This window comes from Zootoca vivipara, chromosome 3 (genome assembly GCF_963506605.1).
Source record: "Zootoca vivipara chromosome 3, rZooViv1.1, whole genome shotgun sequence".
NCBI lineage: Eukaryota > Metazoa > Chordata > Lepidosauria > Squamata > Lacertidae > Zootoca > Zootoca vivipara.
This window is the reverse complement of record NC_083278.1, coordinates 34,922,134-34,939,156: the sequence shown is the minus strand read 5'-3', so window position 1 is coordinate 34,939,156 and position 17,023 is coordinate 34,922,134. Positions and strand designations below refer to the sequence as shown.

Sequence of the window (17,023 nt, the reverse complement as noted above, 5' to 3'; positions counted from 1 at the left end):
ATGTTGCTACCAATCTGAAAGGCCTCTGGTTGTAATAGCAAGCCAGGGCATTTAGCCTGAGCGGGATATTTCCAAGTCGAGAGGCGGTCCCTTCTGGAGCAGAGCCAGCCAGGAAGGGGCTGGGCATTTCTAAGGGGAGTGGCAGGGGAATGGGCAAAGCAGCTGATGCGCTAAGCTTCCGGGAGAGGATTTATTCCTCCCAGAATTCCTTTGAATTCAAACAGGAAAGGTACTACATGCTGCAGCTGCCTTCCTTGTTTAGGGCAGGGCATAGCAGTAGGAAAGGGAATGCAAGGCAGGGATCCAGAGGTTGCTTGGGTTGAATCAGTACCTGGGTCTGATCCACCTTTCCCCTGCCCAGTGACAGTTTTGCAACGTGTTAGCACAGATTTCTGAGAGGGCAGGGGTACACATTAGGACATGTATTGCACCTAACAAGGCCCCAAAGCTAGGTTCTGTGTGTTCCTATACCTCGTAATATTTTGCCTGAGAAAGCAAGATAATCAGAATCTTTATTTCTGAGGTTCCTTCCTCACTTTACACCCCCACATTTCAAGTGGCGTTTCTGATTTTTTTGAAAGGAGCATTAGCAGATGAATAATTGCTTCCGAAACAGTGGCAGAGATACAGGTGCTTATTAATTAATTGTACACCTGGTTATTGTGAGCACATTTCAAACCTCATGCTGGCACGTAGCCCTACTTTCAGTTAGGCATGAGAATGAGCTTTGAGGTTGTCATATGTGGTGCCCTCCCTCCCTCTACCTATGTGGCACAGGTCATATTCTACACATGATTTTTTTTAAAATGGCAATTTGTAGGACATGCTTGTGAACTATGCCCATATAAAGACTCCAGGTTACATGGGAGGGTAGCCAAGTCGGAAGAGCATGAGACTCTTAATCTCAGGGCTGTGTTCTTGAGCCCCACATTGGGCAAAAGATCCTGCATTTGCAGGAGTTTGGGCTAGATAACTCTTGTGGCCCCTTCCAACTTGCGGTTCTATGATGTTCTGCACATAGGGCTTTGTAATGCAGAAACACCCTCAAGTGCATGCAAGGTTGTTCAGCAGAGGTTATTTCTTGTCTTCAAACCTCTTTCTCCAGAGTCATTAAAATGAAATATATAGGACTGCTGTAGTATAGGTGTTTGGCAAGATATCCAGAACTCTTTAAAGCCTTTTTGTTAATTGCTGCTAATTCTAAATAATGACTGAGGAGGCTGCAGTCCAACACAAGTTGGGTGTGCTTAAGCCCATTTATTTCAGCATATTTAAGTTGTTGGGTTGTGGCCTAATCTGTGGTGAAAAGACACACAACATAAATTACAGACCTTGGCCAAACTGCCAAGTTCCACAGCACAATCCTGTGCCTATTTACTAAGACGTAAGTCCCAGCGTCTTCAATGGGGCTTCCTTCCTAGGTCAGAGTGCACACACATGTTATACTGAGCTGATTATCTTGTTTGGAATTTGGCACATTTTATAAACAGTTCCTTCTTGTGAACTAAAAGGTAATTGTTACTGTAATAAAAGTATATGCTTCGTTCCACAAGGGATTGACAGGCCCGGATGGATCCCTAGGCCGTGCTGGTCCAAAAGGACAAAAGGTAAGTTTAAAGTCCATTATTAATTTTTCTTTCAGTTTTTTGGCCTTAGGACTTTTTAACAGGTCTTTAATATTTTGATTTTGTTCAGTGAACTGCCCTGAGACCTCCTGGTATAGGGCAGCATATAAACAACAACAACCAACAACAACAACACAGTCGTAAATATCTAAAGATACTATCTTTTGATTCGTGATTTTAATCTTATGGAATCTATTCCATAATATTATGGTATATTATGGAAAGTTCCCCACTGTGCCCCCCTACCTCCAACATGAAAACTTATTATTCTGCTCACTATATCACTGGTTTCAGACCCTCCCAAATATTATACATTTTATTTTTTGCAGGGTGAACCCGGGTTGCCTGGAGGCCGTGGACTGCCTGTACGTAATAGATTTTTATATAGTATCTATTTAAAAAAATCAATACTATGAATTTCTTTTCAGCTTTAGAACAGTAAAACAAAGGTCAAGAAGAAAGCAGGGTGGGGGTGGGGAACCAACCCTCTACTTTCATAATCCCAGAGGGAGTTTCCAGGAAGACTAAAATAACACAAGAGCATAGAAAGTAGAACTTCTATCTTGAAATCAGTAGAGAGCAGATTTAATTTCTTCGCCTTCTTCGCCTTTATATGCCAAACTGGCCTTTAAAAACAACCTCTGTAGTATTTCATGGTCGAAAGTGATTGCTTGTGCTGATTTTCTGAAGGGGATTTTCTGATGAGGATCCGAAGGACCTTGTCCAGAGTTCTGGGATGGGGCTTTTTAAAAGCCCCTTCCTACTTCTGCCCCTCAGGCTGTTAAAAAAGACCCTGATCATTGGGAGTTGGTATGGACTCCCCCAGAAAAGAAGTATTATCAGCATGAAAAGCTGTGCTTGAAAAGGAAAACTGGCAGCCATTCTGCGCATAGAAACAGGGGCTATTAAGCTATTGTCAGGTCTTATTTACAGATTGGCCTTATCATGATGATGTTTTTTTATTATTATTTTATTTTATTTGTACCACGCCCATCTGACTGGGTTGCCCCAGCCACTCTGGGCAGGATGTCATAGTCTTCACCAAGGAGCTCAGTGTTAAACTCCTTCCTGCAATTCTATATTCACCACACCCCTGTGAGGTAGGCAGTCTGAGAGAATGTGGCAAGCCAAATGTCACCCAGTGAACTAGTGGCTGAGTGAGGAGTTGAACTTGAGTCTTCCAACTCCTAATTCAACACCTCAAGTGCACCACATGGGTGTTCGGGCTAGGCTTTACCTTGCCTTTGTATTTGAACTGTACACACACACATATTAGAGAGACAGGGATCCAAAGAGCTCTTTGTGTGAGTGGAAAGTGTTTCTGTGCACAAGGAGAAAGGAGCTGAACAAAAGTGACCTTGGTGCAGAGTTAAAAAACAACAACTCACCCTTTATATTCCCCTGCCCCACCCATTTCCAGGTCATCGGCCAGCAGATTGAGGGCTGGGAATGGGTAACAAAATACAGTATACAGAAACAAATTAAGTGTACATCAAGCACTAGTTGATGTATTAGTGAAAACTAATAAAAGATCAAGCAAAACATTTATAGGATGTGAACTCCTGTGGAAACAAACACTTCTTAAACTGCAGAACTGAGGAGCCACCAATAAAAAGGCCTTCCTATATTGGGCAAACCAATGAGCGTGTTCCTCCCATTTCAAATATGTTCGTCTTTCTTTGGAATTGTGGCAAAGGAAAGGTTAAAGTCAACTTCCCTGCGTGCCAGGGTACTGATCCTGCTTGGGGAGCAATGCAGCAACTATTTGCATAATAATAGGTGCACACACTTCCTGCCCACCTAGCAGTTCGAAAGCATGTCAAAGTGCAAGTAGATAAATAGGTACCGCTCCAGCAGGAAGGTAAACGGTGTTTCCGTGCACTGCTCTGGTTCGCCAGAAGCGGCTTTGTCATGCTGGCCACATGGCCCGGAAGCTGTACTCCCTCGGCCAAAAACGCGAGATGAGCGGCGCAACCCAGAGTCATCCGCGACTGGAACTAATGGTCAGGGGTCCCTTTACCTTTAGGTGCACACACTGCATTAACAACAACACACTGAAACATTATGTTTATTTTGGCCTTCAGATACTGCAAAAATTGAACCCAGAACCCTGTAATTTTGTATGACTTCTGTTTTTTCCTATTCTATTTAATATCATTTATATAACAGATTACTCTCTAATTAAAATATATATGCCTAAAAATCACTGTGGCTTCCAACGAATATTAAAACAATAGAATGAAACAAGGGGATTGTATATATTTAAAGAAGGCAAAGGGACTGAAATAACCTTAGTGAGTGTTAGGAGAACATTCACTAAGAACACTTGCTCAAAAGTGTTCAGGGTGGCGTTGCTGCATTCCTTACGAGCCTTTGTTTGTTTGTTTTAAACAAAATAAATGATACATGGAGCTGTGGATAAATAGGAAATAATGCTATTGCTGTGAGAGAAACGTTACCGATAGCAGTAACATGAGTGCAATACTGTTTGTTCATAATGAAAGCAAATTACTGTTGTTTGGTAGAAGGCAAAATTAAAGGTGGCTGATGAGAAGGTTCCTACAGATGCCGGTTTCCTAGTGGAACGATTTAGCAGAGCATGTGGCGAATGATTGCATGGAATAGCTTGTGATAGCTGATATTTTAAGCAAACTGAATAGAAGAAAGTCACCCTACATTTCATTTCTTGGGGAATCAGAATAACAAAAAGAGAAACCACTGGAGATCAATATAACACCGAAACATTTTAGGAAAGATCCAAGCCTAGGGATCTTTTGGGATGATAAAAAAATTCCTTCAGTAGCACCTTAAAGACCAACTAAGTTTTTATTTAGTTTATTTAGTTTCGTGCATGCACACGAAAGCTCATACCAAAATAAAAACTTAGTTGGTCTTTAAGGTGCTACTGAAGGAATTTTTTTATTTTGCTTCGACTCAGACCAACATGGCTACCTACCTGTAATTAGAATTTTGGGATGATGTTAGTACATCCTGCACTGCCACCAGCTAGGCCTCACCGCCAGTCACCCAAAGGAGACATTTCTCATTTAAAATGTTCTGATGTACAGCCTGGCAATCAGCTAGGGCCGGATGACAGCCACGAACACCCACTTATCTCCAGTGCCTATGCAACCCAACACCATGTACCCTCCCCTGCATCAGGGTGAGGCCCAGAGTCACCAGAGGATCATGAAGGCAGTGGCAATTGCAGCTGCCTCACCTAGTGCTTCTCTTCATAGCTCCAGGCTGAATGAGTACTGGGTGACTGGAACTGTGTTGCTTCCAGCGCAGCCACCTCCCCACCATTGCCCATCATGGCTGTTGCCCCACTACCACCCATCTTTGTGCTTTGAGGCGAGGCCAACCACAGAGCTCCTTTCCCAGGGCCACCTCCCTGCTGCCGGCAGAAAGGCCCTATAGGTTCCCTCACCCATCTTCTTGAAACCCTGCATCTCTGCAAACTTGAACAGAACATTACTTGCCCCTTTGAAAAACATGTGCCCTTCTGTTTCCTAGCATCGTTATGGCAGCGGCATTGAGCTTTAGAAATGTTAAGTTGTACCTTTAAGCCTAGATTAATCTATAAAGAAAATGGCTTGAATTGTTCTTTTAATAAAAAAGGTTCTCTAAATAATGATTGCCCTATTACATGGAGCATCTACCACAAAAGTAGTAAGCTTTTTAAAACTTCATGAAATTGCTATCCATCCCAAATACCCAGAGAGCTAAAAATAATGCTTTCATTATTCCACAGGGTTTTTTGGGGGGGGGGGGCGGCGGAAATCCATCTTGTTGTTTGTTCTCTAATTTTATTGTTGGAGTGCTATGAAGTCTGAATATACTAAAAAACTAAAATGTGCTATATATTTTTCCCTTCAGGGTAAAGGTATTCCTGGATCTCTAGTAAGTAGATATTCACCAACTATCGGTAGCATAATAAAATAATACATTTTATCTTCAATGCAATGGGTCTATTGGTAATATTTTTTAAAAAAATAACCTCTTAAGGTCAAGTTGGTACTTCTGTTTAGAAGCCACTTATCCCTTAGATAAGGATGGCTGCTAATCAAATCAATGTCTTTTCAAACATAGGGTCCTCCTGGTATTGCAGGACTTCCTGGTGAAGTGGGCAGAGTTGGGCCACCTGTGAGTATTTATCACTGCATATTTTTTTAAAAATCACTGATCTAAATATTCATGTTAACTAATTAAATTCCCCATGCTAATTATGCATGTTTAGGAAGGATGTTTCCCAACAATGTCTGGCACATGAAGGCTAATCACGTTTTCCTTGAAATAAGGGCTGGATAGCATGGTTAAAAACTTCCCAAATGGTCTATGCCACTGGGCACGCAAATGGATTTCCTTGCAGAGGTTTAACTGCATGGTGGTTACTTTTCAATATTCTGAGTGGTTTTGTATGTAATAGGGGCTTTAGTGATGGTGAATGGAGTGTGAGGCATTTTTAGTTATTTCGTCCTCTTAATAGCTGCTATTATATTTGAGCACTTCAGTAATAGAAATTCCCATCCCATATCTTTGTGATGTATTTCTTTTATAAAAGAAACAAGGGATATAGATTACTGTAGCCTCTGTTCCTCCTGTCATGTAAAACTACTTTTATATTCTGTGCACTTAGAGCTTTCTAGAACGCTGAACTTAACCACAGTGTAAATGGTGGTCTCTGCGATTGCTACATCCTTATTTACAAATAAGGCCAGAACAAATATCAGTTATGCAGCTCACTGATATACACTTGTGCCTCCTTCAAACTATCTAGGGTGATCCTGGAAAGAGAGGCCCTCCTGGAGTTCCAGGTCCCCCAGGCCCCATGGTAAGTTCGAGATACTCATTTTATTATAGATTTATTAAAATGTCTGTTTCCCCAACTCTTTCGAGGTGTGGAGGGATGTTTCTGTGGGTGAGAAGTAGCATTGCTTTGTTGAGACATTCCCTCCAGTGGCCGCAGTTGACCTGCTACAGTACTGAATTTCAAAGCTTTCTGAGTAAAGGAGTACAAGAGACTTCTTTTCATATGCATTGCCATTTATGCTGGTGGAAGCAGGAGGTGAGGCCTGGGATCATGCACTGTTTCTGGTACAGAAGATGCCCTGCTTCACCAGAGAATACACTCTATAGAGTTTGACGAGCCATTTCACAAGATTTCAGGGAGGTCTCAACATCCACCCGGCACCCTTCTAAGTTGTGATTTGTTCTCTAGCAGTGTTGGAGGATATACAGAACGGCCTATTTGTGCGGGGGTTATGTTCCTGACCTCTCCACCCCCACCCCGCACATCAGCGGAGCATGTGTAAGCTCGTTCCGCCCCGTTCTGCCAACTCTGCAGAATTTTGCCCCTTTTCCAGCCAATTCCGGGTCACTGCGATACCTGGTTGCATATCAGTTGGATGTGCGTAAATCTGTTGTTGCCTGTACTATGCCCTTGGTACAGGTAACGGTAGATTTACAGGTCTGCTTGCAACCTCAGTCAGGTAACAGTCCATATGAAATCCACTCCTTTTAATCAGTTCACCTTTATGTTTGGTTACCCATCTACAAGGCAAGGCAAAATAAACAGATTGAGCTCTTTCACAAGGTCACATTCCAAGTGCATATTCTCCTTTGAGAAGAGGTTGCAGAATGTGCCTTAACAAATGCGTGAACGAAACATCCAGTGAGGACCCACCTTGCTTAAACGTGGTGCATTTTGGCATACAACCCATTGCTTTTAAAAAAAGAAATCGTATGAATTTGTACAAATGTCTGTCTACCTGTCCATCCACCCATCTATGGCTCTTTTCCACATCTTCAGCAGAAAATACAGATGGCCTTGGGAGGCAGGGGAACAATGTGGATTGCTGAAATGAGAAAGTTGGGGACTGTGTTGAATCTGCCTTTTGTTCATTTTCCTGTTAGGCTATGCCTTAAAAAAAAAAACACTGTTCTATTTAATCTCCTTTAGGGAACAGTTGGACTTCGTGATGGAGATCCACTGGTAAGATATTTATTTTACCTTTTTGGATAAAAAAAATGCTTTTCTGTAATAGTTTCTCATCCTTAACTCAGCTTTTGGGTTTTCTCTCCCCCACTCCCAGTGTCCCAATTCTTGTCCACCTGGCCGATCAGGATATGCTGGGCTAATGGGCATGAAGGTAAGAGAACTGGTGTTCTTGACTATGTTGTAATTGTGGATGCATATTGAATACATTGAGTTGCAGGAATGGAAGGCAGCACACAGAAGCCATCTCCCCCCTCTTTCTGTTATGAAGGCCCCCCCCCGGTGTATTCCTTGAAAAGACCTTCAGAGGGTTGGGGGGGACGGACCTGCTGACCACCATAGGCCTTGCTATACCCTAAGTTAGGAGGAGAGATCTTGTGGGAGCCTAGTACATACCAAAATTTTAAAAGATGGTGAATGTTTAAACCTACTAATTAAACAGGGCTTTGCTCTTATGCTTTAGGGTCACAAAGGAGTAAAAGGAGAGGCTGGTGAACCAGGAAAGCAAGGCCATAAGGTAAATGAAATAGAATACTAGGTTAAAATTATTTGGAAAGCCAATGGTTGAAAGAGGAATCATATTTAATTTTGTTATGCTTTTAACAAACGAAAAGAACAATAGCTTCCCTCTTAGATTTATTTCCCCACTATTGCCACAACACTTTTTTCTGTTTTAATCCCAAGCAGCTTTGATGTCTTCTCCAAATAAGGCAGTTTCTGCATGGACTTCCCTTCTGTGTAAAATATAATGTTTTGTGTACTGCACGTAGGCCATATGAGTTGCAAGTACACATTGATCAATAACTTTAATAAATAGTGCACACTCTCTCTCACAGGCTGAGGCCACAATCCTGACCCCCATGTACATGGGAGTAAGCCCAATTGAATTCAGTTCGACTTACATTTGAGTAGACATGATTAGGTGTTAGAATGTTCTATAAACTAATTTGTTATTATTTGTACTTATTTAGGGCGAGGAAGGTGAACAAGGAGGCGTAGGTGATGTTGGCACTCAAGGCCCACCAGTAAAGTATTTCCTTTTAATTAGCTTTTTATTCGCATTCTGTTATCTCTAATGGCTATGTACAGGTGTGAGAAATTGTACTATTTATTCCTTTAATCCACCTGCAAAAGATTCATTTCCAGCTGTTCAAACCAGGTGTGAACTGACACATTGAGATGACGCAAATCACGGCTATGTTGTCATTTTTTGAAATTCTCAATCATATGTTTAGAGCTTTCCCGTCTGTTTTTGTTAAGTAATGTTCAGTAGCTAGAGCTTTTTAAATTCTTGATTTTATTAAAAGTAAACCATCTTTAAAATTTACTTGCCTAAAATGAGAAACACTTATTATAATCAAAGTAAGACCTGAAAAGGTATTTTTAAAAAAGTACGGTATATTATCCAAGGAAATATGGTATGACAATTTGTATATATAGGATAACTCCGCTGCACAAAACTGCATACTTACAATAAATTTTGCATTTCAGGGACCTCAAGGGTTAAGAGGTATAACTGGCATAATGGGACCCAAAGGTGACAAGGTAAGTAATAGCAACGTTACCTTTATCATTTTAAACGGTAACTTTATCATGTTAAAGCACAGGGGTGCTACCCCACAACGCTGTCTGCTACTGCCAGATAATGTGGGAGAAGACTCCTGTTTGAACCCCCAGGGAGCTGCTACCAGTCAGCAACCCCCAGTAAACTAGATGGACCAAGAATCCTTCTTTAGAAATGAAAAGCAGAATAGCTTTTTGTCCATATGTGGTGCTCCTCTTTAGCCTGTCAACTCTCTGGCACACGTGGATCTCATTTTCAGAAAACCAAATTTACCTTTCTGATTTTCAAAGGTGTTCATCAAGGCTCACCTTGAATACTTTGAATCTTTTATTGACAAAGAATGAAACACTATTATTATAGCCAGCATACTTATTTTATTGACCCGCCAGAATTGCTATTTACTATTACCCTTTCCATTTACTCAAGTTGCTCCATCAGATTAAATGTGTATATAAAGGCTTTTTTTCTGAGGCACCGCTTCTTGATTACATTACATATTCTACTATTGCTGTTTCTTTTTGCTTGCAATTGTCTCATCTGTAAAGCATTCTTGCAGCAGTTCCATAAAGGACAATATATTTTGGTTCAATTCACTGTAATTCTGTAGACTAGCACACTCATATGTTACATGCAGGGCATTGAGAAATAGTTGACGACCGAAATGACCTGCAGTGGAATATATTCAGAGGAACGGATCAATTGCTGCCCAGCATGATCCAACAGAGGCACAAAGGTTCAGTGTGATTTTGATGCAGACTTTACTTTTGCAGCGTGATTACTACTTTTCCGTGGTTAGCTCCCAGGTTGCATTGGTAATCTCTGAATTTTGAAATCACATGTGTCATCTAGATTATATGCAAGTCCTTTTATGCCAGTGTGGCTAGATCTGATGGAGGTGGATTGCTGGCATCATAACAAGCTTTCATGTGATGGATCACAGCATGAAGGAAGACCCATGTGTTGTGGAACATCTTTATAAAGACTAGTGGAGTATAGTTCCACAGTAGCAACTGCATAACAAATCCTTGGTGGTCATTCCAGCTCTTGACCTCAGGTGTAAAGGATTGAGGGTTGGAACGAAATAATGGCAAGTGTGAAGCTGCTGTCTGCCCCATTAGCATCAATAGAAAATACATGTGCGTGCAGAATATTTTAAAGCTTTTATATCTTAATAATTCTTTCTTTGTTTGTTTGTTTTTACTGTAGGGTGCTCGGGGTCTTGATGGTGATCCTGGTCCCCGGGGTCTTCCTGGGCCCCCGGTGAGTTTCTTTGTATTATCAGCAAGACCTCAAAAGGAGGATTCACAATTAAGCACATCAGGGCAGCTACCCCGGCATTCACATTTCAGGAGTGCCTATCTCAATTTTCATTCTTTTAAAAAACCTCCATACAGTAAATCTCAATCTCTTGTTCCAAGGCACGTGAGTTTGGTGTGTGTGTGTGGCGGGGGGGGGGGGGGGGAATTGGCCTGCAAGAAGAAATATATTATATAATGTAAAGATTGTCGGGATACCAAAGTATTACTCACCCACAGATGTGGCTGCATACTGCGCCACTGCAAGGTTCATTCTTTTTTGCTTTTCCTCTTTGCTACCACCCTCTGCTGGGAATGAGCGGTGTTGTGCTGACTGTGCAATAGAGCTAATTGGATCATTCAGTTATTTCTGATGGGAGGGAATGTGGCACATGGGTAGATCACATGCTCTGTATGCAGGAAGTCCCAGGTTCAAACCCTGGCATTTCCAGGTAGGGCTTGGATCGACTGCCGTCTGAAACACTGGGGAGTTGGTCCCTTGTTGTCACTGTTGCAGTGGTGAGCTGGATGGACTAATTGTCTTGACTCAGTATACCAGTAAGGAAGCTACCTACATTCCTGGGTTGATGCGGAGATAAAAACAGAATTTCCCACTCCCAGAGGAGGATCACCTGCTATACCTCTGCATGTCATTACACCTGGCTCACCTCCTTCCAGTCCAGAGGGACTCTCAGAATAGTGTCTCGCACAGAAACAGAGTGGTGCACAAGTGCTGGGATGGGAGACATGAGGTCAGCCAGAGCCCCTAGTGATCTTAAATTGGGGCCATCTTTAGTTATTCCCACATGGGATTTTCATACAGTCCATGTGGAAACATCAAATTCAGTTTTCTCTGTTCGTCAAGAAAATAGCATGAATGAGTTTTCAGTAGTATAAGACATTGGAAGTACCTTAAATGAGGTGTTTATGTTTGTGATGCATGAGTATAAAATGATAATGGATATTTTGTACAAAATAAGATATTGTTTCAGTTGTGTTTTATATTATGAGCCCTATTTAACCTAGGAAATCCTTACTGAAGGTGCAGTTAAACTCCTGGAGCAATTGACACACAGCTAAAGAAGACCAGAATTCCAAAGCCCTACTATCTATCTATCTGTCTGTCTGAATGATTTCTAGGCTGTCTTTCAGTGTAAAACTCCCAGGGCGGCATGCAATCAATAATTTAAAAAGTAACAGTAAAATAGCGTACGAAACAAATATATAAGCACAGAAACTACAGCCGTAAAAACTAATAAAATCTAGTAGAGTTGCCATAAAACCAGAAACAGTTATCAAACATGCTGAAATAGCTACTCAAATAAAAAGGAAAACATATTCGTTTGACTCCCAAAGAACAAAAGGTTTTGTGGCAGGCAATTTTCCCTGAGGAAGTCTTTTATATATATAGATGTGCTTCCCCCCTATGCATTTATAAGCTTTTGGGGATTTACAGTAAGCTGAAGATTGACTTGGCTTTGATATTTCCCCGTCGTCCAAGCATGAGTTACAATGACACACAATCAATTCACCCTTGTCTAAGAAATGGCCCTTCTTGACCTGCTATCTTGAGGCTTATATTGTAATATGCAGTTACAGTAACTCTTTAGAAACATGGGAATTTACCTTGCCTTTAGCCATCATCATTCACATAACTTTTATTTAATTATGACAAGGAATTGCCAATTAATGTGCTTAACATTTCTTTGCAGGGCGATCAAGGACAAAGAGGTTCATTGGGAGAGGCAGGCCCCAAAGGCGAAAGAGTGAGTTCTTATTGAGTTCCAGTAGATGACTATGTAATGATGTACCCTTGATACCACAAAACTACCAGGCCATCTTCCTGGTTCCCTGTAAACTCACTTCTTGCAGTGAGGGAACTGCCAGAAGGCCCTCAGAGCTGGACCTCAGCTTCCAGGCTGAAGGATGGGGGTGGAGATGCTCCTTCAGATATTCTGGGCTGAAGCCATTTAGGACTGTAAAGGTCAGCACCAACACTTTGAATTGTGCTCGGAAACGTACTGTGAGCCAATGTAGATTTTTCAGGACCTGTGTTATAAGGTCTTGGCAGCCACTCCCAGTCACCAGTCTAGCTGCTGCATTCTGGATTAATTGTAGTTTCGGGGTCACCTTCAAAGGTAGCCCCACGCAGAGCGCATTGCAGTAGTCCAAGTGGGTGATAACTAAGGGCCTTGTTTCCATACAATGCGAGCCTGACCTTGGACCTTGGGCTTGAACACTTCCCATTCTCCTCCCCTCCTCCCATGCCACTGGAAAGAGGTATAAGCTGAGATTCAATTTCACTTTCTATGATCTCTGGCTTGTTAGATGTGAAGCAGAAATTGTGGTGTGAAATGAACTCGGCTGCAAAACAACTCAACTTCAAGCCATGGGTTAGGAAATTAGATTGTTTTAATAAAATAGAATTCATTTTCAACCACAGTTTCGGTTTTATATCTAGCAACGAGCTTGGAATCATGGAAAGGGAATAATAAAATTGTAGAGTTGGAAGGGACCAGAAGGGTCATCTGTTCCAATTCCCTGCAATGGTGGAATCATTTGCCCAATGTGGGGCTTGAACCCATGACTCTGGGATAAAGACTCTTGTGCTCTACTGACTGAATTATCTCCAAGCTCAGGTGTATTCCTCTTCCAGCTGGAGAGAGGAAAGGGTGCCCTTGACCAGCGTTTCTCAATCGGTGTTCCGCGGCACACTACTGTGCCGCGAAACACTGGCTGGTGTGCCGCGACGAGAAGGGCGATTTGCACTGTCACGTCGCTGACCCGCCGGAAAGGAAGCCGGCCGGGTCACGACGCGAGGCGAGCGCCCGCGTCGTGACCCGGCCGGCTTCCTTTCCGGCGGGTCAGTCTTGATTATTGGCGGCCGCCAGGCACGTGACAATGCAAATCGCCCTCCTGGGGAGGAGGAGGCAGGCGGGGAAGGCTGCGCAGGGCTTCCCTTCGCCGGGCCAGAGCGGCGGCGGCTGCCTGGGGCGGCTGGGAAGGAGGCGGCGGCAGCCGCGCGCCCGTGTCTGCCCGCCTGGGGTCTGTCCCCGCTCGCTCCGCAGGCTCTGCGCCTGGTGGGTCCGCCTGGCTACCGCGCAGCAGTTCTTCAGCGGCATGCTTTACCGGTACGTCTCCCCTCCAAACTAAACTAAATATAGGGCGGCACAGAGTTGGTGTGCCGCGGGATTTTTTTTCATAGAAAAGTGTGCCATGGCCCAAAAAAGGTTGAGAAACACTGCCCTTGACCATGTAGCATTACATGTGAGTTGCCCCATTGTGTGCACGAACTTCGAAATAAAATGGGAATAAGGTAGTTTAATGCTAATACACTGACTTAAGTTATTCGAGAGGAGGCATTCGCCTTGCTTCATTCAAATGTGCATCCCTTAATATGACTGTAATTGTTCAATATGCTTTAATTTTCTTTCTTTTTCTTAGGGTCCTGAAGGTGTTAGAGGAATTAGTGGTCTTCCTGGGCCTAAAGGAGAAAGTGTACGTATAGTGTGATTATTATTAATCATAGCATTTTTTGTAATTTACATTGCTATCATGTATTATGAAACAAGTGTGATTTACATAATGGCAACGTGTTACAGAAGATGTTACTTCTTTCTCAAGGGCTTACCGGGAGTTGATGGCCGTGAAGGGATCCCTGCCATGCCAGGAGCAAAGGTACTTAATTCATCGTGCTGTTTAATTTATATTTTCGAAATGAACTGCTCACTTCCATATTGTGTGGATTAGGAGGGAAAATCACAGTGAATCAGTGCAGATTAGGTGAACTGATAGAGAACAGAACTATTAATTATGATTAGCGATATTATCTCTATGGATCCTGCATATTCAGAGGCAATAACGGTGACTGGTGTTTCCAAAGAGTAAGAGTCTGCCCCATCAAGTTGCTCCTAATACAGTGTCTCTTTACCCCGCCCACAACTCCTCCCACCTTCCCTAACGTGGTTGGTTGGGGTTTTTTCTGAATAATAATAATGATGATGATAATTTATTATTTATACCCCGCCCATCTGGCTGGGTTTCCCCAGCCACTCTGGGCGGCTTACAACAGAAAATAAAATAAAATAATTAAACATTAAAAGCCTCCCTAAACAGGGCTGCCTTCAGATGTCTTCTAAAAATCTGGTAGCTGTTTTTCTCTTTGACATCTGATGGGAGGGCGTTCCACAGGGCAGGCGCCACCACCAAGAAGGCCCTCTGCCTGGTTCCCTGCAACTTGGCTTCTCGCAACGAGGGAACCGTCAGAAGGCCCTCGGTACTGGACCTCAGTGTCCGAGCAGAACGATGGGGGTGGAGACGCTCCTTCAGGTATACTGGACCGAGGCCATTTAGGGCTTTAAAGGTCAGCACCAACACTTTGAACTGTGCTCGGAAACATTCTGGGAGCCAATGTAGATCTTTCAAGACCGGTATTATGTGGTCTCGGCGGCCGCTCCCAGTCACCAGTCTAGCTGCCGCATTCTGGTTTAGTTATAGTTTCCGGGTCACCTTCAAAGGTAGCCCCATGTAGAGCGCATTGCAGTAGTCCAAGCGGGAGATAACCAGAGCATGCACCACTCTGGCGAGACAGTCTGCAGGCTTTACTGCAAACAAGTAGGCAGTTGCACTACAATGGTTTTCATTTGATTGATGCAAACTTTTCCTTCCAGGGTGAACCAGGAAAACCGGGCCCTCCAGGCGATATAGGAGTTCAGGGACTGCCAGTAAGTATTTTGTGCACTTTAAATGTAAAACATAGTTAAATTTCCAAGCCAGACCGAAGCTTATTAAGCCTTCATTTTCGGTAATGACAGGAATAGTGAGAGTCTGGGGAAACCATGAAGAGTGGAGCCTTTAAAAATTAGGGTGTAGGTAGCATGATTCAATTTTACTGCGATGATCCTGTTTGTGTTAATTGCATATGGAAAGGGTAAGTTCCGGGATTGTCATGGAAGCTTTAGAGGGCACCCGAGCTGGGAAGCTAGATAAAAATGTTGATGTGTCTCTTTAAGAGAATAGAACACGCCCACTTCCTTACCATTTCACCAAGGTGCAGGCCCGCCATGCTGTCTCCCACTGCTCCACCCAGATACAACTAAATCTAGTGCCGCCTATGCAACATGATGACATCATCCCTGCAAGCATATTATGGCTGTGCTGAAGTTTGTGTCAAAGACTGTTTGGCTCCTGAAGTTTTCCTACATCTTTTGTAATGTATAGCATAGATTAAAATTTATTATTTTCCTTATTCAGAAGACCACTTTACCTCAATTTTTTTCTCTCTCTCATTCCAATTCCTTTTGCCTCACTATATTCCTAAAGTGGGATGAAACCATAAGGAAACCCAATAGATCAATCAAATAAGATAGTCGCTGTTGCTGAAAACTGGGCTCTGGTATGAAAATCAATGCATTTTCATAGCATGCTATTAGGATCCAATTTAAGCATGTACTTAAAGAGTATTCCACGTCCTTTGGAGGGGGAAGGTTAATTATGTTGACAGTAGTTTAGGGTGTTTTTTCAAATGGATTTTGGCTCTGTTGAGACATGCTTGTAAAAGGTCCAATATAGTTCACCTGATGACATAGCTTGGCAAAAAGAAACAGTACCCAACACTACGGGAGACATTCCTCCAATATAGACTATAATTGCCCGAGGGAGCAAGGAATATTTGCACCTTTTAAGTCAACATTACAAACATTTTAAGGCAATGTGTTTTCTTTGTTTTGTTTTAGGGTTTACCAGGGTCTCCAGGAGCAAAAGGTGTTGCTGGACCGCAGGTAAAGTATTCTAGGCAATCTGGGAAAGACTCCAGGTGTATTTTTAAATTATTATTCCACTCTTTCTCCAAGATAGTGGCACATATTGTGACGTGGCTAATTCTCCTTGTCTCCCAACAGGGTAATGCAGGTCCTCCTGGGATACCTGGCTTGATGGGGAATTCGGGTAAACCTGTAAGCTCCTTTCTTTCTCCAGTTTCATTTTATTTTTTACTAACACTTGCACATTTTGTGCAGAATCAGTTTTAAAGCATTTCCTATTCTTGTAATCATGTTAAACAGGGAGAACAGGGGCCACAGGGAGAAAAAGGGCCCATCGGACCCAGAGGCCCACCGGTAAGTACTTGTTCTGCTCTATCTTTAGGTTCTGGGATTTCAGTTCTAGGCCAATGATGGAGGAGACAAGGTCTGCACAAAAGCTGCCTTGTGTTATTTGCCTGTGACGTAAACTCTTTTAGCTTCCACATCAATTTCTTCCAGTCCCCAAATTAGTTGTGCACATTTGCCTCACATTTGCCAATTCATAAAACAAATAAACTCAGTCCAGTATTCCGTAGTGAGTTAAACACTCCAACCAAAACCATGAAACATGTAAGTAGAATTATATGATAAGCTGAACACTAGTCTACAGATCCACGTCAAGCAGAGCTTTCATGGTCCCTAGAGGGACTGAAGACCAGGGCCAGCTCTAGGGGTAGGCTGGGGGCGCTGCATGGCGAAATCGCGAGGAAACCATGCTGCGCCCGCCCACTAGGCACGGG

At 42.8% G+C, this 17,023-nt stretch overlaps 1 protein-coding gene across 1 annotated transcript in view; it reads left to right on the top strand.

The window, feature by feature from the left end:
* The window catches only part of COL9A1 (collagen type IX alpha 1 chain), a 60,029-nt gene that overhangs the window by 19,348 nt on the left and 23,658 nt on the right, over nt 1-17,023 (top strand). Inside the window, exons 11-28 of the mRNA XM_060272276.1 lie at nt 1,554-1,607; nt 1,955-1,990; nt 5,505-5,528; nt 5,718-5,771; nt 6,406-6,459; nt 7,588-7,620; nt 7,721-7,777; nt 8,087-8,140; nt 8,595-8,648; nt 9,115-9,168; nt 10,394-10,447; nt 12,195-12,248; nt 13,927-13,980; nt 14,107-14,160; nt 15,153-15,206; nt 16,218-16,262; nt 16,383-16,436; nt 16,545-16,598. Coding sequence (XP_060128259.1) covers nt 1,554-1,607; nt 1,955-1,990; nt 5,505-5,528; nt 5,718-5,771; nt 6,406-6,459; nt 7,588-7,620; nt 7,721-7,777; nt 8,087-8,140; nt 8,595-8,648; nt 9,115-9,168; nt 10,394-10,447; nt 12,195-12,248; nt 13,927-13,980; nt 14,107-14,160; nt 15,153-15,206; nt 16,218-16,262; nt 16,383-16,436; nt 16,545-16,598 — 897 coding nt within the window. The remainder of the gene's footprint in view (nt 1-1,553; nt 1,608-1,954; nt 1,991-5,504; nt 5,529-5,717; nt 5,772-6,405; nt 6,460-7,587; nt 7,621-7,720; nt 7,778-8,086; nt 8,141-8,594; nt 8,649-9,114; nt 9,169-10,393; nt 10,448-12,194; nt 12,249-13,926; nt 13,981-14,106; nt 14,161-15,152; nt 15,207-16,217; nt 16,263-16,382; nt 16,437-16,544; nt 16,599-17,023) is intronic.